Genomic DNA, 20,917 nt, shown 5'->3' with positions numbered 1-20,917 from the left:
GGGCACGCTCCCCCAACCCAGTTGTGGCAATCAAACATGTCTCCAGAATTTGCCAAACAATCCCCAGCTCACATCCTGAGAGCTGCTCTGATTGGACAGTTTGGCTCCTGGGCCTGCCCTTGAACCAGTCACCATGGCCAGACAAAATACAGTGCTTGGATTGGCTGAGGTTGGGGTCACATGTTCCTCCTCCTTTCCTGCAGGACCTTTTTATAAATATGCAGGCAAACAGACCACATGGCTTTTCCTAAATTGCTTTGAATTTGAGCTAACACTAAGAAATTGGGAGATCTGTTCTGCTGGACCTGCTATTGGGTAAACTTGAGCAGTGGCCACCTCCTTTAGGCAGAATATGAGCTTTCCAGTTTGCTCCAATCCCCACCACTCCCTAATGTCTAGCCCCCAACCTGCTTCATCGTATACATCTAAGTTTGATGCCTGGCTAGTGACTGGATTATAAGCCCCAAGTGCAAAAATGTGAAGCTCTACACAGTTTGAGGGAAATCCTTCAATGAATTGCAAGTGTTGCCTCATAAATACACGAGTGCATGCACTCTCCCACACATGGACACAAACATACATGCATGCCTACAAGTACAAAAGCACACAGCCATGCACAGATGACTTGAGATATAAAGCCAGTCTGAGCCATCGTGTCCACAACTGAGGGTCAGACCCTTCTCTGAAGGTACTGGAGCACGTACCCGCTTTGTACTGGGCTCTTGCCCAGGCTGGAGAAAGGGGGGCAGCAGCAGCATGACCCTGGTCCGCCTTCCCATGCCCCTGCCATGCCTGGGGCCAGCTCTGGGGTAAAAACACCTCCTTTGCCAACTGGATTTCAACCATCACCTTGGCTTAAGGCTGGAGTGAAGGACTAGATGGAGGCAGCCTCTGGAGGCAGGGGTTTTAGAGTCCCCCTGATGAGAAGACAGAGGGAACCTCGGCCGATAGAACCCACAGGGAACCAAAGGGCCCCCCTCCCAGGAGAGGGGCCCCAGCTGGGATGGGGAAGCTGGGTGTATCTCAGGCAGGTACACACACCTGGTGACCCAGTGTTCAGTGCTCTCCACAGAGCCCTGGACCAATATAGAAAATCTCCTGCTCCCAGGACCCTCCTTGTAGGCTCCCCACTTCCCCCACTGAGTGGTCCAGGAGGGCAAAGGCAGAATGGCAATAGTTTCTCAGCCCCAGTGCCCAGCCTGCTACATCAGGTCGTAACAACCATCACCTCAGCTTCAACCGTCCACGTCCTGCTCTCGCCCTGTGCCTCCGCCCTGCCCTTGGCATTCCTTGGGTGCCAGCCAGGAAGGGCTCCTCCAAGGTAATTGACGTGTGTTATCTGGACAGGGTCAACAGGCCCCTCGGGTTCTTATCTCAAGCTTGCCGAGACCAGGAGAGGAGCAAACGGCAGCTGACAAGTCTCCCATGAGTGCAGCCAAGGACAGGAGCCGGAGTGGGAGACAGAGCACCTGGAGTGGAGACGGGCTCTGCCGCTCACCTGGAGGAGTGCGGGGTTGGGGAGATGGTCTCTGGCTGAAGCAATCCCAGGGGCTTCAGGGAGGAGGCCGCCCTTACACTGGGCTTCGAAGAATGTGTAGGATTTAGAAGCGAGGAGGGCATGGCACGCAGGGGGCATGGCTTAAGCAAAGGAAAGGAGGTAGGAGAGCAGTCGTGGTTAGAGGCACAAGCCCAGGTGTTTACATAGTAGCATTCCAGTTCAGCTGTGTGACTTGGAGTAAGTGCTTGACTGCTCTGTGCCTCAGTTTCCTCATTTGCAAAAATGAAGATTATAATAGTATCTACCACATAGGTTATTGCAGGATTAAATGAAATGACTGCTAAGACCCGAAGCACACAGTAGGTGCTCAACACAAGAATAACTACTAGTTCTTCCACACCCCTCATTGTTGCAGGAGGAGCACTCAGGAGGTGGTAAGAACTAGCAATTATTGAAGGACTATACCTATGCCGGGTCCTAGTAGTAATCTGCAAACAACCCATTTTACTGATTAGAACACTGAGGTACTGAACCAGAGCATCATTTACTCAAGGTCACTGAGGTAGTGAGTAGGAACAAAGTTCAGGCTCAAGCCTGGCTGTGTCCCGCTCTGGAGCGCTCAGTGTCTATTCTAGGAACCCGCAAGGACATAGGGCTGGGTCCTGGAGGCTTCTGGAGGGACAACCTTGGCAACCGAGGTCGATGTCTACAGGGTGGCCCCCACCCTCTCTGAGCCTTGTTTCCTGCAGCACTGGGAGGGGTTGGATAGGGCTCCCCCCATGCCAAGACTGTGTGGGCCCATTCGCCTCTGGGACCTCAGCACCCCCCGGCTGGGTAGAGTCAAGGAAGACCCTGGGGCAGGTCTCACCTGCCTGGAGCCGGGGGCTTCCCCATTGGAGACAATTTGCTGCCCCCTGGTGGCCACAAAGGATTCTAATTTTTCTCTCGGTTTCCGAAGAGATCCTTCCCAGGGGCTGCAGGTGCCCAGTTTCAGGACCAGTGTCCACCCTCCTTGTGACCCACAGGTGTGTCCAGACCGACCTGGAGGCCCTACCTCCTTCTCCAATGTCTCACCACACAAAGAAGGCGGAGGTCCAAGAAATACAGAGTCATGTCGAAAATCACAGGGTTTGAAACTGGCTGGGCTACATTCCAACCTGTGTGACCTCGAGCGAGTTATGTCACCTTTCCATGCCTCAGTGTCCCCATCTGTAGAACAGGGATGATAATAATGGTTTCTACTTCATAGTGCCTTTATGAACGTTAAAGAGACAATGAATAGAAACTTCTTAGAAGCATTTCTGGCACATGATAAGCACTTGATAAAGACTGGCAATATTGTCCTACCAGCCCAGGCCTGAGAAGTGACAGAATGTCCCCCTCCCCTTCCTGAGTAGGTCCGCCAGGTAAGGGAAGCCTGGTTAGGAGCTCAGCATGGCTGGATTCCCTTAGGAACCAGAGTTCTGAATTCTTGGCTTTGTTGCACAAGCCGTGTGATGTGAAAAGAGTCGCTTCATCAGAGTGCTGGCATCAGGTTGCTGTGTGCCTTCTCTGAGTTCATGGAGGTGGAAAAAATGGACCTGCTGGAGTTACAGGCCCAACTCAGAAAGGGTTTATTGGCCAGAGCTGCAGGGAAGCCAAAGGGAGCAGTTCAGGAGGGCTTCCTGCAGGAGGCAGCCAGCATAGCAACACAGGGCAGCTGCCACTGCCATCCATGAGAACAGAGGCCCCTCAGCCAGCAACCCCCTCCAGGGGTGTCCAGGAGCCTCTTGGGGATCACTGGGGCCCAGCCGGCCCTCCTAAACCAGGTTTCCTCAGCCCTGGCCCAGCTGGGCTTTCAGAGCCTGTAGCTCTCCACTGTCAATGTTGTTGCCTCCACACACAATGACCACGACCGAGGCCGGGGAAGGGTGCAGGCGGCCCTCAGCCTGGAGCCTCCCCAGGAGGCCTGAGTAGATGGCAGCTAAGGCTGCCCCGCAGGCAGGCTCCACCAACGTTCGCTCATCATCTGCCCAGAGTAGGGGAACGGGGGTGGAGGGGAGGAAAGGGAGGAAAAACCAGTTAGGGCTCAGCAGGCTCTGGGCACTGCAATTCCATGAAGCCAGCCATCCAGGCATCCATCTCACAATCCATCATTTGTCTGACTCTCTCTCCATCCATCAATCTGACCATTATCCCTCCATCCGTCTGCCTTTCATCTAGCCATCCATCCAGCCCTCCCTCTATCCATCATTAGACTGTCTGTCCATCTATCAGTGTATCTATCAATCATTGTTTTATCCGTCCATCCATCCATCCATTCATCCATCCATCCATTCAGCCCCTATCCATCATTTGACTGTCTGTCTGTCCATCCATCAATGTGTCCATTAATCAATGTGTCCACCCATCCTTCCATCCATTTCATCCATGTCATTTGTCAATCCACTGCCCATCAATCCATCCGTCTATCCACCCACCCATCCACCTATTCATTATCCACCTTTCCACTCACTCATACAGTCATCCATTCACTCAACAAATATTTATTGAGCGCCCCCTCCCTGCCAGGCCCAGTGCTAGGAAGGCCCTGGGGACACAACAATGAACGAGACACACCAGCCCCCTCCCTCATAGAGTTCACAGTCTAGTGATGTAGTTGGATAAGAATCTGGCAGTTATGAGACTGTTGGGATTGGTGCATAGGAAGTCTTCAACCCAGGTGGGGTGGGGGTGAGAGATCAGAGGAGGCTTCCTGGAGGAGGTGTCATGATAGCTGAGTAGCCCATAGTTATATGAAACCAATAGGGAGGAGGGCCAGGATGGGCAGCCAGAGGGAAGAAGAGTGGGTACAGAAGTCCGGAGGCTAGAGACAGCAGGACACACCCCTTCTTCACCCCCACCCTTTCCAGCCACTCAACGTGCACTTACTATATGATTACTGTATACCCTGCCCTGCGATAGGCACTGAGGATACAGACAAGAGGGAGCACACTGTCTCCAGGGGATCCAGGGACTCTGCCGGTTTCTGAGCCCGGTGGGGGGCAGTGCTTACTCACCCAGGAACCGCTGCACAGCGTTCACGGCCTCAGAATCCTCCACCACCTCAGAGAAGACCTTGAACTCCTTCGTACACGCCAGGGCCTGTGCAGCCACCGTCCTGGCACCCAGGCACTTGGCTACACTGCAGGAGCGGGCAGGTGGGGCAGGGAGGGCAAGGGTGCGGAGAGGAGCTGGGGAATCAAGTCTCCTCCCCGCACAGCGCCAGCCCTCCCCAGCCCCGGGCCCCCCGCCCATCCTGCAATGGGCCGGGGGCCCAGCATTTCAAGAGTCTCAAGCAGCGCCTGGCTCAGAGGAAGCACTCAAAAATTGTGTGTCCCAAGAATGGCTGATGAATGCACATCACCCCCTCTGACTCTACAGCCATGATTGTGTTGTTCTTGCACAGACCCCAGAAAGCCAAGCCTAGAAAATGATCTTTTTTTCATTTTATTCATTAATAAACATTTACTATGTCTATACTATAGCTAATATTCATTGAATGTTTACAAGGTGCTGGATGCTTGGATTTTCTGACAGGGGTTTTGTTTGTTTGTTTGTTTGTTGTTTGTTTGGCTGCACCATGCAGCCTGTGGGATCTTAGCTCCCCAACCAGGGATCGAACCTGCGCCCCCTGCAGTGGAAGCACGGAGTTGTAACCACTGGACCGCCAGGGAAGTCCCTGGATTTTCTGTTTTAATCCTTATGCTCTCCCTTGGAGTTAGAAATTTATGAGTTCCATTTTATAGGTCAGGAAACTGAAGTTCACAGAGGTTGAGTAACTTGCTCAAGGCCACACGGCTAGTCAAGAGCAGAAGGTGGGTTCAAATTCAGGTAGTTTGGCTCCAGAGTTCATGCTCTTTACCTCCGTGCTTGGGATCACCTACCTGCTGGTATTTTCCTGAGCTGGGCAGTGTTTCAGGCCTGGGAGAGGCTTTGCTGAGCTCATAAGAACTGGCTCTGAGCCCTAAGTAGCCCAGAGTACGGACTCTGGTGCCAGGCTGCCTGGTTTCAAACCTTGGCTCTAAACTAGCTGTGTGACCTTGGAAAAGTCACTTCACCTCCCTGAGCCTCAGTTTCCTCATCTGAAAAACTGGGATACTAACAATAGCTGGCTCACGACGTTGTCGTAGAGAATGAGTTAAAACATTTCAAGTGCTTAGAATAGAGCCTGACAGATAGTGAGTTTTACAGAAGTGTTGGTTGCGATTATTGTTATTGCTGTTACCAAGCACCAAGTCTGGGAGGGGAGACAGCAATGAGTAAGGAAACACAAGAACAAGTAAATAAATACCCACTGTAGGCAGACACTATGAGGGAGAACTTGGGAGGGGAACCTCCGATGACAGGGTTGAGGGGAGAATCTCTCTGAGGGGGAGAGAAAACAGCCAAAAGAAGAAGAGGGAACCCTAGGACTTCTGGGCAGAGGACACAGCCCGTGCAAAGGCGCGGAGGGAGGAAAGAGCATGACCCGTTCAAGGGACAGGAAGACAGGCCAGTGGCGGAAGTGGAATGGGGAGGAGTCTGATTTGGGCCTGAGAGCTTGGGGAACACACTGATGGTTTTAAGCGGGGAATGAAAAGTCCTATAGATCAGCCATGCAGGATTAAGGAGACCCCCTTGAGGGGACTTCCCTGGTGGTCCAGTGGTTAAGACTCTGTGCTTCCACTGCAGGGGTCATGGGTTCGATCCCTGGTCGGGGAACTAAGATCCCGCATGCCATGGTGTGGCAAAAAAACAATCTTTTTTTTAATTAAAAAAAAAAAGGTGACCCCCCTTGAGTGCCCCACTTCCACTAAGTGGGACTGGGAGGTCCAAGGGCAGCCTAGCGCCCCACAAATGCCCCCAGCCTATGCCTACCTGGTGATGCCCGGCAGTGTCACCAGCCTGCCTGCCTTGATGGCCGCATTGAAACTGTGTGCCCCTTGGGTCTCCATGGCAATTATGGGAACATGCTGCCAGCCCACCTCTGCCAGACCAGCCGACACCCCGGCCAGGAGGCCTCCGCCCCCCACTGCCAGCACCAGGGCACCCGGTGGGGTCCCCAGCACTGCCTTCAGCTCCCGCACCAGGCTCCCGTGGCCTTCCCTGCAGGATGAGGGAGCAGGAGAGAGGAGCAGGGGTGAGGGAGGCCCCAGCCCCACAGGCTCACATCCACACAAACTCCCCGCGTCGCCATCCGCCTCCCCACCCATGGCACGTGGAGGGGAGACCCTGCCACACTTAGTTCACTCATCTTCCATCCACTCAGTTTATTCATTCACTCATTCTTTCCCCCTTTCATCAACCTCCCAGGCACATGCTCAATCCATTTAATCCATTCCACAACGCTGGAAAGAGGCAGCGTTCCTGTGTCTGGTTAAGAGGAGACCAGAGTAACACTTGGAACCAGCCCAACTCGAGTCCTGGGCCTGGGACCCAAGGTCTCCGCCACTTACTAGCTGTGTGATCTTCAGCAAGTAGCTTGACCTCTCTGTGCCTCAGTTTCCTCACCTGTAAAATGGGCATTAGAAAAACCATCTCTAGGGCTTTGGGGAAGACTAAACGGATTAAATGTGTCCCAAAGTACACACTCAGTCAAGGGGATTTATTATTAGCATTTCCATTTTACACACGTGGAAACTGAGGCATGGGTGGTGAGATGCTTTGCAGAGTCACACAAATCACAAGTGGCAGAGGTGGGGTCTGGACCTCCATGTGCCTGGCTTCCAAGCCTCTTCTCCTCTTTGGGCCTCAGTTTCCCCTCTGTCCAGTGGGAGGACCCTGACTCAACGAGGGTCTCTCAGTGCTGAGTTCCATGGGGAGAAGGGCACCAGCCTTACCATATCAGGGGGTGGTCAAACGGGTGGATGTTCACCCAGCCGTCCTTCTTGGCCAACTCTTGCGCCCTCAGATTGGCCTCGTCCCAGACCTAAAGAGAAACCGAGGCCCTCAGAAGACAGGAGTCAGACAGCTATGGAGGTTGGAGCAGAGCCTGAGGTCTCCTGGATGGCTCCAGGGGCCAGTGGGCTGAGGAGACCCCTGACGGTGAGATCAGAGCTGGTGTGGACCCAGCAGCCTCCTGGCACAAAGGCAGAGGATTCCAAGTGGACAAATGGATGCCATGTGCTTTCTACAATCCAGGCAGGACCCATCGTGTTCTATTCTCATCATCTGGTTACCTGCGAGTCTCCCCAACAATACTTGGAGCTTTGTAAGAGTAGAGACCACGTCTTATTACCTCTGTATTCTTAGCACTGCCTAACATAGTGCAGGCACATAGTAAGTGCTCAATGAATATCTGTTGGATGGATGATGGATGGATGGATGGGTGGGAAAGAAGGCAGAGGGAGGGAGAAAGGGTGATGGACGGAAGGATGTTGAATGAATGAATGAATGGATGAATATATGAAGGAAGGAAGGAGAAAGGAAGACAGAAAAGCAGGCAGGAAGGAAGGAAATTGTATACACTAAGTATTTGGAGACCAGCTTTTGGGTACCATGATATGGCTTTTAGTTTTAACTTTGATGGTTTTTAAAAGCCTGTTTTCCAGGGATGATGGATGGATGGATGGATGGATGGATGGATGGATTTTTTTTTCTTCTTCTTCCCAGGAGGGGAGAAGGATGACATGTTTGGGTCTCTGTGTCTTGGGTAACAAAGTGAACCAATGATATCCTTATCAGATGAATATCCTTTCATTTCGGGGTGGCCTCAGAATGGGGGATGATGCTGTCATCATCTTTCTTTATACTTTTTGTCTTATTGAATGGCACAAATTTAAAGTGGATAGTACCAAGTGTTAGTGAGGACGCAGGGAGACAGATACACTCCTGGTAACCACCAGCTTCCTGCTTCTCTTGGGTTCACACAGGAAAAGTCTTCTCAAGGCGGGGAGAGGCAAGTTGACAGATCCCAGCCCTTAATATACAACACATCTCACTCACCCCTCAGCTCAGCCATCCTCAGGGATGACTGGGTCCCAGGCATAGTTCACAGAAAGGAAAAGGAAACAGGATCTCTTGGGGGTGAGGTGGGAGCAAAGGGGGAACAGCCCCCTTCAGCTGGTTTCCCCGTCTTGAGGTCTTTACCTTTCCAGTCAGCTGAACTTCGGCCCCCTCCCCCTGCAGCCTCCTCACCACCTGCAGAGAGGTGCCCTCGGGGAGCACAATGGTGGCTGGGATGCCCAGCTTCCGAGCAGCGTAAGCAGCAGCGATGCCCGCGTTACCCCCTGTGGAGGCAGGAGAAGGGGGTGTTGTGGGCATTTGCATTAGCCTGTTGACACACTGTTCTCCCACCCCCTCCATTCCCCTTTGGGAGTCACTCCTTCCCGACACTTATATGCCCCACCATTGGCCCCAGAGGTGGACACGTGATCTATGTGGAGCCAATCAGAGAACGCAATCACCTGAACCATGATTGGTTCAGGGATGAGTACATGGGACAAGCTGGGCCAAAAAGACCAATTCATGGATTGATGAGGTCATTGGGAAGGGGTACTCCCTTTTCACCAGGGTTGGTAGGGTGGTAGGAGGCAAGCCTAAAACTCCTGATGGCCACCTTGTTACCATGTGGTCTATATGAGAGTAAAAGTACAGAGGAAAGACAAGCCAAGAAAAGGAGAGGTACAGAGGAGAGCTCCTGGATCCAGCTGTGCCTGAAAGCCAATTATCCCAAGAATTCTTCAATTCTTGGAGCCTGTAACTTAAACCCATATGATTGGGTTTTTATCACTTACTACCAGGATGCTTGAATGATGGGAAGGGGGCTGGGAAAGGACATACAAAGCAGCCATCTGACCATGACCTTGATGAGACTGAACCTTTAAGAAGAGGCCAAGGACTTCCCTGGTGGCGCAGTGGTTAAGAATCCGCCTGCCAATGCAGGGGACATGGGTTTGAGCCCTGGTCCGGGAAGATCCCACATGCCACGGAGCAGCTAAGCCCGTGCGCCACAACTACTGAGACTGTGCTCTAGAGCCCGCGAGCCACAACTACTGAGCCCACGTGCTGCAACTACGGGAGCCTGGGCACCTAGAGCCCGTGCTCTGAGACAAGAGAAGCCACCGCAATGAGAAGCCCGCGCACCACAACAAAGAGTAGCCCCCGCTCGCCGCAACTAGAGAAAGCCCACGTGCAGCCATAATAAAACAAACAAATAAATAAATAAATTTATTAAAAAAAAAAAAAAAAGAGGCCAAGCCCTGGACATCTACTGCTGCTCCAGCCGGCTCCTCCTGCCCCGCCCCAGCCCTGAGGACCCCCGTGAAGTAGAAAGGGGTGGGCTCACCTGAGGAGCACACCAGGTGTCTGCATCCCTTTTTGGCCACCTGGGAAGACAAGGTATGTGGGTGGGGGCTGACCCGAGCAGGTGTCATGGAGGTCTGTGTCGGTGGAGTTAGACCCTCCCACTGCAACTCTCCCCACCCCTCGTCCTGCCCACAGCTGTCCCCTTCCATCTGTACAACCTCACTCTCCCCTCCTGCCCACACACCCTCACCTCCTGGCAGAAATGTCCAATGCCACGGATCTTGAAGGAGCCAGTCGGCTGCACATTCTCATACTTGAGGAAGACAGGCATGTCCACCACCTGGGACAGTGGCCAGCTCTCCAGCAGAGGTGTGACGATGTGGAAGTGCTCACCCTTGGCACACTCCGCCAGAGGGCCCTCCATCCCAGCAACCACCTAGAGGGCCTGCAGGAGGGCACAAACGTCCTAGCCCAGGCAGCTCCAGCCAAGAGTCCCTGTAACCAGAACAGGGGACGGGGAGAGGGAGAAGCTCCTCCGCTTGGCTCCCTTAGTGCCCTACGGCTGCCAAGCTGTGAGGCTCCAGGGAAGTGTCTGCGCCTCTCTGGGCCTCAGTTTCACCAGCTGGACAAGGGCGTTTGGACTAGAGGCCCTTTTCTTCTGTAACTGTGGCTGCCCCCAGCGCTGGGGATGGAGAACGTGGCCAATAGTGGTGATGAATGAATGAGAGTGGGAGAATTCATTCATTCATTATTCATTCATTTATTCAAAAGACATTACTGAGCACCTACTATGTGCCAGGCAGTTCCAGGTTTTGGGACCCAGGAGGGGACACGTCAGAGGCAGCCCCTGCTTTGCCGGAGCTCACGGTCTAGCTGGGGAGACAGAATCACAGAATTTCAAACAGGAGTGACCTCGAGGGGAGGGTATTATTTTAGCAAGGGTGGTCAGCAAAGACGTCTCCCAGGAAAGAAACTTTTTTTTAAACCTGTATTATGGAAAATTTAAATACAGCAAAAGTGTCAAGAACTGTCTGACGAAGCTCCCGTGTAGCCATCACTTAGTTTCAACAATCATCAACGCATGGCCTGCCTTGTTTTCTCCATATCTACGCCTAATCTTTCTTCCTGTATTATTATTTTTTCCTCCTTTATTATTATTATAAATTTCCTCCCATATTATTTCTTCTGTAAATATTTCAGCATGTAGCTCTAAAAGCAAAGAACTCTTTTTAAACATTGTAGCCACAGTTTGAGAACAGTATACATTTGTCCAAACTCTTCAAATTCTAACCTTGAGTAAGCTAATTTTATTTTATGGAAATTATACCTCACTGATGTTTATTTTTTAAAATGTAATCACAATGCCATTATCACATCTAAAAATATTAAAATGATTTCTTAATATCATCAAATATCTGCTAAGTGTTCAAATTTCCAATCGTCTCATTAAATGTAATAAACCGCCCGTCTTGCTGTTGGTGATGGTTTAGGGTTTTTAACAGTTTGAATTGGGAGGCAGATCGGAGCTGTGCATTTTTGGTTGGTTGAGAGGTAACTTACTTTTCTGTTGACCTGCAATTTCTCAAAGGGGGAACTTTGAGATGAATGACAAGAAGAGAAGCAAGGGAAAAGCGTTCTGCAGAGGGAACAGCAGGTAGAACCACCGCCTCGAGGGAAATGAACTTAGAGCGTTCCTGGTGCTGAGAGAAGGGACTGGTGGAGGTGAGAGTAGGTGGCGAGCAAGGAGAGGTGGTCAGGGATGCAGGGGAGGGCGTTCTAGCCCACGGTGAAGAGTTGGGATATTATTCTAATTGTACTTGCTATGGGAAGCCGCTGGGAGGTTTTAAGCCAAAGTGCCGATGAGTGAGTGAGTGAATGAACCAGTGTGTAAGGGCGAGAAGCAGAGAGGGAGGAAATTAGAAGGGAGAAAATTAGAAGGATTTTTTTTAAGGAGCAAACGCTGTGCCCTCCCAACCCCCCGCCCCCTTTTTTTTTTTCTGGAGGAGAAAAGCATTGGGCCGCCCAATAGTGGGGCTGCAGTTCCATTATTTGCCACTAGGAGGAGCGCTGCGACCTCCCCCGCCCACCACAAGCCCAAGCTTCTCGTCCACCCTTGCTTAGTCAAGAGCTGGGCTCCCCCCTTCAGAGGTTTCCAGGTCTCCTGTCCCTGGATTTGACTCTGGGCCTTTGTTGGGATGGCCCTGGGGTTCCCCATGCATGGCAAAGCCTGAACCACCTCCACCCAGTTCCATCCAGGACAATTCTTAAGCAGGGCATGGCACTGGGGGAGGGTAGCCCATAGGTCACCCAAATCCCGCATACCCAGCCCTGGGCCTCACCTCAGCCCCAGAGCCCAAGCATGTGAGCTTTGGGGTCAATCAGAGACCAAAGTTAGAAACTAGCTATGACTTCTTGGCTGTGTGACCCAGACAAGTGTCTCAACCTCTGTGTGCCTATTTCCCCTTCCGTAAAATGGGAATAATAACATCCCAACTCACAGGTTTTGGTGCAGATTAATAATAATAATAATAGCTATCCTTTGTTGAACCCAATTACCAGAAATTGACTGAGTCTTTTGGAGGCGTTATCTCATTGGTGTCTTCTAACAGTGCTGGTAGGTTCATTGTTACTCTAGAATGCTTACAGGGTGTAGGCCCTGACATAGGAACTGGGAATACCATGGTGAACCAGACAGACATCTACTCCTGGAGGTGACTTATAATCTCAGAAGGGGATCGACATTCAACAAATAACTGTATAGACAAACAAAATAATCAGAAATGGTGAAAACTGCTAAAAGGGAAACAGGCATATATGGAGTCTTGAAGAGAAGAACAGGGGACGTACTTTGGGTCAGGAGGTCAGGAAAGGCCTTTTGGAGGAGGTGACCATTAAAACTGAGACCTGAAAAATGAAAAGGAACCAGCCACACAACAAACTGGGAGAAGAGCTTGTGCATCACAGGATCATTGTGATGATTAAGTGAGACCATAAAGTAAAGGCATCAACTCTGCTTCACATATAATAATAGCTAATAATTATATGGGACTTACTTTGAGCCAGGCACTATACCAACCACCTTATATTTTATCGCATATAATCATTACAACGACCCTGAGATAGGTTCAATTATTAACTGCACTTTATAGACAATGAAACTGAGGCCCAGAGAGGTTAAGTAACTTGTCCAAGGTCACACAGCTAGAAATGGCATGGCCAGGATTCAAACTCAGACAGTGCACTTTGGCATCTGTGTTCTTACCCACCATGCTTTACTTTCTCTTTTATATTAGCATTATTATCATTAAAGGTGTGAGCATTTAGCACTTAACTGCCAGTTGTCCTTAGGAGCTAAATGCTCCTGCCTCAGTCCCCAGGCTCCCCCAGCCCTCTTGGTTATACCGACTGCCCAGAAGAGGACAGCAGGCATCAGACAAATGAATGAACCCCAAGTTGCCAACAGCCTTATGGAGCCCAGATGCCCAGGAGGACACCTGCTACATCTATGAATTGGGGTAAAGACCAACTGAATACCTTTTCCACCTCCCTTGTCCCTCACGCTTTTCCCCAGAGGCCACCTGGGTGACGCTCAACAGTCAAATCTCTGGTGCCAGGGCTGGGAACCCTCAGCCACCCCTTGGCTGGCAGAATGTCAGCCCCACCCCCCTGGGATCAGGATGTGCTCCCCGATCCTCAGGGTCCCAGACGCCTAGCCTTCTACTCCAAGGCAGACGGGCCACAAGCACCGTGAGCTGAACCCATGTTCCTGGGAGGACTTCGGACCATCTCACCCTCCCACTTTCTGTCCACTCAGCTGGGACTTGGCCCCAGAACTTTCCAGACTAGCCTCTACTCACATTCACAAATGTACACAGAGCCCCAGGGCTCTATTTGGGCCCCAGAACCCCTTACCTTCCTTCTCAACAGTCCCCAGACCAGCTCAGCCCCAGCCCGCTGCCCACCAGCCTGCCTGGAGCTTCCTGCCAGCTTCCTGCAGCTTCCTGTGGCCTTGACCCCTCCTCCTGTGTTAAAGGGACAGCTCCCCACTGGAGGAGAAAGGGGACAAGATCAGCCTTCACTGCCTCCCGGTTTGCTGTCCGAGACATGTGATTACCTGGTCCCATTTCACAGATGAAGAAACTGAGGCCCAGAGAGGGGGACTCACTCGGCCAAGGCCACCCAGCCAGCGAGGGGCACCCTTTAACTCTCACCCTGGACCACCTTTGTTGTGACACAGACACCTCCAGGTCCAGTGCTTGTCCTGAATGCCAAGCCACTTCTCCTGGACCACTGTCAAGGTCAACTTAGGTCTGAGACGAGAAAACAAGGATAAAGAAACAATTATTATCTGTCACATGAGAAAGGCATGTTTTCTTCTGAAGCTACTCCTCACCTCTGATATTTTATACCCAACATTGGGACCCAAACAATTATTTATTGTTCAAATGAATGACTCTGACAACCGGTTCATTCATTCAAAGAATATTTATTGGACAACAACTATGTGTCAAGTCCTGGGACCTTTAGCCTCAAACAAGACAACATGTCCCCTGCCCTCAAGAAGCCCCAAGATACCACTGAAGAGCAGCTCTGATCAATGCTGTCAGATGTTGGGAGAAAGAGGTGGGGCAGGGCTGCAGGTGCCCAGAGCAGGTACCTCACCTGGCCCTTGAGGGCTGGGAAGGCTTCCTGGAGGAGGAGACTGAGAGGAGCCAGGAATCGGGAACAGGGAAAGCAAAGGTCTGAAACTGAAAAACATGGGGTGTTCCAGGAACGGAGACATGTGCAAGAGGACTCGAACAGAAAAGGCAAGGATAGGACAGCAGGTGGGTTTGGGGCTGGGGAGGTGGGCAAGGACCAGAGTCCACAGGATGCCTGTGCCAATCCAGAGTCTGGACCTCACCCAGGGGCACTAGGCAGCCATGGAAGGCTTTAGGCAGGGGAATGACGTGATCACATTCATGTCTTGTCTCTATCAGCATCTCACTGGGTGAATCTGAGCTGGTCACATCCATTTGGGGGGCCTCAGTTTCCCTATATATCAAATGGGAGGTGAGGTCCAGGAAGCACCTGGCAGCCCAGATGGTCTGTGCCCTTCTTGACCTGCGTGTGACCTCCCCGGGTTTGATGATTAACTCCTGGCCACTTGGGGTCAAGTGGAACTGCTTGGTCATGATCCTTGATGAGGACTTTAGCAGTTTCATCCCCATCCTCACATTAAACAAACACTATCCTTGTCAGGTGTCCTGTCCTGGTCTGGGCATTGGGGACACAGAGGTGATAAAACCCAGTTCATGCCCTGAGGTGGCCCCCAGCCTGGAGGGGAGAGGAAGTCACTAATTCAGTGACAACCCTAACACCCCCTAGGAGAACAGAGAGCAGAAGGTCCCCATAGGGCAGCTGAGGGTGGGGTGTGATCAAGGAGGGCTTCCTGGAGGAGTGGGGCCTTAGCATACAGTTCAGGTTTGGACAAGAAGCATGACAGCTGCATTTATTGCATGCCTACTGTATGCCAGCCCTTTTGTGTTGATGAGAGATTCCCAAAGGTTTTTTAATAGTTGGGTATTTATATCCTCTGTGTGTGTGTGTGTGTGTGCATATAAAATAATATACATAATTTTATGGATGTTATTGCTTAGGAAGAAGCTAAGGCAGGTATTAAAGTTTAAAAATGGAGTGTTTTTTCTTTTTTCAATATTAAATAGTAGCAGTAAGTTTCTGGCATGAAGAGGCAGTAACAATTAGAACATAGACCCTGAAGCCAGGCTCTAGTACAAATACCACCTTTGTACTTGCTGGCTGTGGCTTGGGTAGGTTACTTAACCTCTCTGTGCCTTGGTTCCTCAAGTGTAGGACGGGGATAAAATACTATTTCCCCAGTAGTGTATGCAGCCTGTTGCCTGTATGGGTTGCCCTAAGGGGCCTTGGCGACAGCCCTTTCCGGTGGACATTCATGTCTGGCATGCAGTCCCCAGTCTAGGCTCCAGACAGGTATGCGCGGTGCCTTTGGAAAGCCCCAGGGCATAGTGGCCAGGGTCCACATTGGCCAAGTCATAATGTTCATCCTCACTGAGCTGCAGAAAAAGGAGCATGTTATTGAGGCCCTACACGGGCTGAGTTCAAGTTCCCTGGTCTCCAGAAGATTCACATCTCCAAGAAGTGGGGATTTACTAAGTTTAAGCAGATGAATTTGAAAACATGGTGGCAGAAAAGTGGTTCATCCCGGATGGCTGTGGGGTCGAATACATCCCTCATCGTGACCCCCTGGACAAATGGCAGGTCCTGCGTTCATGAGAGCCTCGGCGCTGTCCTCTCCTTACTCATGCCCACCAATAAATACTACTTTCCTGTCCAAAAATTAAATTAAATTAAAGGCTATTTTTCCTTACATTAAAGCAGTATGGGAGGAAGACTTTGAAGTTTTGATTATAATACTGAATTTCCATTTGGCGGGTAGAAAAAAAAAATACTGCTTCCCTAGTGGAGTTGATGTGAGGATCAAAAGAGTTAACAGATGGGGACTTCCCTGGCGGTCCAGTGGTCAAGACTCTGCGCTCCCAATGCATGGGGCACGGGTTCGATCCCTGGTCAGAGAACCATCCCCCATGTTGTACAGTGCGGCCAAAAAACAAAAAAACAAAAAAAAGTTAACAGATGTAAACTATTTAGAACAGTAGGAAGTACTCTGTGTTTGCTGCTGTCGCTGCTAGTGTTGCTTTATCAGTATTATAAAAGATGTGACACAACAGTGTGGCAAAAATTGCAAAGGCAGCACAAGAATGTCTGAAGTTTGGGAACATGACATAGTTCTATCACAGGACGCTTACAACACCCTGGGGGAGGTAAGTATTGTAATGAACTCCACATTGTGGAATCAGATTTGGCTCAGAAAGGCCAAGTCATTTTCCTGAGGTCACACAGCAGGGGCAGAGCCAGGGCTTAGACCCAGAGCTCCTGACCTGGAAGAGGATGGAGTGGGGAAGCCAGAGTGGCTGCATCAGAGAGCAGATGAGGCTGGAGAGGGGTCCAAGTCACTGACCCATTCCCTCCCAGATCCACATTTGTTAGCCAGCCCGTGTCCCTGACACCTCGGGCTGCCAAACACCCTGGCCAGTCTCCCGGATTATTCATTAAGCTACATTTCACCATCCTCACCCCCAGCTGGCCTTCTTGTTCCCAGGGCGAGGGAACTGCGTAAAGAGGAGGGATGGAGTCTTGGACACAGGTAATTGGCCCTCTGAATTTGCAGGTTTAACCCTGGACTCTGCGTCATACACTTTCCAAGCCACAGAGATTCAGTTCCATTAACAGGTAAAAGAACTGGAGTTCACGCAGTCAAGCAGCCAGTCTAGCTAGTGAGTAACCCAGCTGGGATTTGCCCTGGATCTTCTAACACCCAATACATCTTAGCTAATGTCTCAGACCCTTGCCAAGATGATAAATCATTCTAGAGCAGAAAGGGTCTCAAACTAGGGGGCCACGTTTTTGCTGGCTGGAGCTGATTCACTCTGCCCCCACGGGATAGTTCTATTTGCCACTGTACCCATCTTTCACTATTGCATCCCTAACACCCAGAAGGCTCCTACCTGGTTCCTGGAGTTCTTTGAGTTTGAAACCCTGTGCAGAGGAACTCTCCCTCTCTCCTCTTGCCCTGAAAAGGAAAGGAGTCAGTTATTAAGGGAGAAGCTGAGGCACAGAAAGGTTAAGTGACTTGCCCAGCAAATAGCCCACGGGACCAATCATTGAGGGATCCCACATCCAACATGGATGTTCTTGTCCCAAGAGACTTACAAATTCACAGCCATGATATCGGAGCTGAAAGAATCTGTCAGGGCCATCTAAGCCATCCTTATTGTGGATGGGGAAAATGGGGCCCAGAGGAAAAAGGGGAACAGTTCTGGCCCTATGTTCAGATTTTTGAAATAAAGATAAATGGATAGACGGCGTTAAGGGTGCAGTGTATTAAATATTGCACAATATATTAAACAATTAGGGAATCTAGGAGGTGGTACAACTCGATATACTTTTATACATTTAGTAGCACAAGTAAAGGGACAAGCCATGCGATTGGAGGAAAAACCCAGGACTGAACTGAGTGGTCCTCGGTTACTGATAGAAGCTCCCTGTGACTTCAGACCTGAGACCGAGGAGTCGGTCAGTATATAAAACGCACTGAATTCAAGACAGACAGTAGCAGCAGGGTAGATATTAAGGAACTGGCTCTTGCCAATTAGGATTGGCAGTGGGGGCCAGTCTGAAGTGAGCAGGGTGGCTGGAGACCGGAAATCTAGATGCTGCAGCTCAAGTCCAGGATCTGTAGATTAGAACAGCAGTCTAGAGATGGAATGATTAGTGCATTCTTCAAAAATCCCAGATTTTCCAAACAACTTCTTAGGATGCTTTCCTCAAACAAGGGTGTAATGACTTTTTTTTTAAACAAACAACAGTGTTGCTTGTAAAAAGACAACAATAACCAAAAGTTCCTGATATACCAGTCTATGATTGTATCAATACCTGTAGGTTCATGGAAAACAATACTGATAACATCATTTGTCCTGGGGAAATGGGAGAGGTGGGGATGAAGGCGGAGTGGGGCAAGGAGGCGGGGGCCATCATGGAAACATGACAATGAAAATGGTCCGTAATCTTCGCTGTGCAATATGGTAGCCACTCACCACCCATGCCTACCGAGCTCTTGAATCGTGATTGTGCAACTGAGGAACTGAATTGTAACTTTTGTTTAATTTTGATTAATCTAAATGTAAATAACCTTAGGATGGATAAACAACAAGGTCCTACTGTATAGCACAGGGAACTATGTTCAATATCCTGTGATAAACCATGATGGAAAAGAATATGAAAAAGAATGTATATATATGTATAACTGAATCACTTTGCTGTACAGCAGAAATTAACACAATATTGTAAATCAACTGTACTTCAATAAAAATTTTACTTTAATGTAAATAACCAGAGGTGGCCAGGGGCTACCATACTGGACAGCATGAGCTAGAGGATCTGTCTAGGAGGCAGTGTGGACCCAACATGAGAGGCGTATTGTCACCAGGGGAGGGGAAGCGTGTTAGTCTGTCCTTCGGCTTTGTGTAATGATTCCCCCACTGAGACAGACAGATCCAAGTAACATGCAGACAGAAGGGCAATCACAAAACAGGGACAGGAAGTCCCCCGTGTAAATATGGGATCTGTGCGCCATACAGACGGACACAACTCAACAAAACTCCACACCTGGAAGAAAGAGGAACGTTACAGTGGGGACACCTGACAACCAGCACCTGGGCCAGGTGATCAAGGTCAGCATCCACAGTGGTGAGTCATGTTGGTAGTTGGCCTGGTCTTAATGGGATGGGATGAGACATCGCCTCCATGGTCTTCCTCCCCAAATCCTATAACCCCCGTCCTTCCACTCATGAGAAAAAACATAAAATCCACGACAGTTCTGTTCAAATCTGTCAAGGTCATCAAAAACAAGGCAAGTCTGAGAAACTGTCACAGCCAAGAAGAAATTAAGGAGACGGGATGGGTCAATGTAACGTGCCGTCCTGGATGGGATCCTGGAACCGAAAAATGACGTCAGGGAGAAACTAAGGAACTCAGTAAAATATGGACTTCAGTGAATAATAATGTATCGATAGTGGTTCAATAATTGTGACAAATGTACCGTGTTAATGTAAATTAATAATAGGGGAAACTGGGTGTGGGGTATATAGGAACACTCTATACTATCTACGCAGTTTTAGATTTCCATTTCTGTAAATCTAAAACTATTCTAAAATAAAAAGTTTTTTTTTTTAAGTCCCTATACCCAAACCTGCAAAAGTAGCAGAAAATAACAATATTTCTTACAAGAGGATTCTTTGCTTTGCAGAAAAGTTCTCCTCAGAGGGTGCTTAAATAACGAGGTGCTTTTTTTTTTTTTTTCATTCTCATTCATTCTCATTAAGCGAGCTTAACTGACTAAAGTCCTATGTTTTAAAATGGAGGGAGAAACAGGCCCACTGCTTGGATGCAGATGTTGAGAAGCTAGCCGATGACAGAGAAAAAGCTGGAAAAGAAATTGACTACAACCATTAAATAAAGAGGGGGCAGAGGCTTCCCTGGTGGCGCAGTGGTTGAGAATCTGCCTGCCAATGCAGGGGACACGGGTTCCAGCCCTGGTCTGGGAGGATCCCACATGCCGCGGAGCAACTGGGCCCGTGAGCCACAACTACTGAGCCTGCGCATCTGGAGCCTGTGCTCTGCAACAAGAGAGGCCACGATAGTGAGAGGCCCACGCACCGCGATGAAGAGTGGTCCCCGCTTGCCGCAACTAGAGAAAGCCCTCGCACAGAAACGGAGACCCAACACAGCCATAAATAAATAAATAAATTTTTAAAAAGAATTTTTTTTTAATTAAAAATAAAATAAATAAATAAATAAAGAGGGGGCAATGAACAGGAGCCAGTCCGGGATCAGCAGTAACAATTTTTTCCCTTCTGCCATAGTTATGTTTCTGCATAATCAGGGGAAATGCATAGCAGAGTCATGTATGATGGAGGACTAATATTTTGAGAATATTAACTTATCACTCCCTCCCCCTCACTTCCCTCCCCTGGGGAGGAGATAGACAGTGAGAGACAGAGAGTAACAGAGAGACAGAGACAAAGAAAGAGAGACATTGAGAGACAAAGAGACAGATCAGAGAGAGACAGAGAAAGAGAGAGAAAAAGAAAGAGAAAGAAAAAGAAAGAAGGAAGGAAGGAAAGAAGGAAGGAGTCCTCATTTGTAACATTTGTTGATTTTCATGGTATCAATAGTCCCCCAGCGGATAGTTTCAAGCTACCAAAGTTTAACGACTTACTCAAACTTTCCTGCAGATTTACAGTTGATAGGCGTCTACTCCACACTCCACTGCTGGAAGAGGGGGCGTGCACTTTGCCTCAGGGAATGGAGATAAGAGAAAGTTTAAGGCAGTGGCCAAAACAGGGAGGGGAGTGAAGATACCTTGAGTCTCCAACCTTTCTCTGGAATGGTTGCCCGTGGCCCCCAGACTATGGGACAGGATTCACGTGGCTGGGAATGAGGAAGGGCCCCCCAGCAAGCTGGGGCGGGGGTCAGACAAGTGAGGACCAGACAGCATCCCCACCCCACCTTGTGTTGACTCAGCCCTGGAAT

General features: G+C 49.9%; 1 protein-coding gene across 6 annotated transcripts; it reads right to left on the bottom strand.

Moving 5' to 3' along the window:
- Positions 1-2,817: 2,817 nt before the first annotated feature.
- Positions 2,818-17,253, bottom strand: SDSL (serine dehydratase like). 6 transcript variants are annotated; one of them, XM_082416518.1, is made up of 10 exons: positions 13,957-17,252; positions 13,658-13,791; positions 10,535-10,618; positions 9,996-10,240; positions 9,786-9,825; positions 8,588-8,727; positions 7,339-7,427; positions 6,377-6,604; positions 4,537-4,661; positions 2,818-3,506 (listed from the first exon to the last, which is right to left on the bottom strand). In XM_082416518.1, the coding sequence occupies exons 4-10, from the start codon at positions 10,167-10,169 to the stop codon at positions 3,313-3,315; spliced, it is 990 nt and encodes a 329-aa protein (XP_082272644.1). In that variant the 5' UTR covers positions 10,170-10,240; positions 10,535-10,618; positions 13,658-13,791; positions 13,957-17,252; the 3' UTR covers positions 2,818-3,312. The 6 variants fall into 6 exon arrangements, with proteins under 6 accessions (XP_082272644.1, XP_082272648.1, XP_082272643.1 ...); XM_082416522.1 differs by having other exon boundaries at positions 8,636-8,727; positions 13,658-17,253; XM_082416517.1 differs by having other exon boundaries at positions 13,658-17,252.
- Between the last annotated feature and the right edge of the window lie 3,664 nt (positions 17,254-20,917).

This window comes from Balaenoptera physalus (assembly GCF_965194825.1).
Source record: "Balaenoptera physalus genome assembly, chromosome: 12".
Lineage (NCBI taxonomy): Eukaryota > Metazoa > Chordata > Mammalia > Artiodactyla > Balaenopteridae > Balaenoptera > Balaenoptera physalus.
The sequence above is the reverse complement of the archived record's forward strand: the minus strand, read 5'-3'. Positions and strand labels throughout refer to the sequence as shown.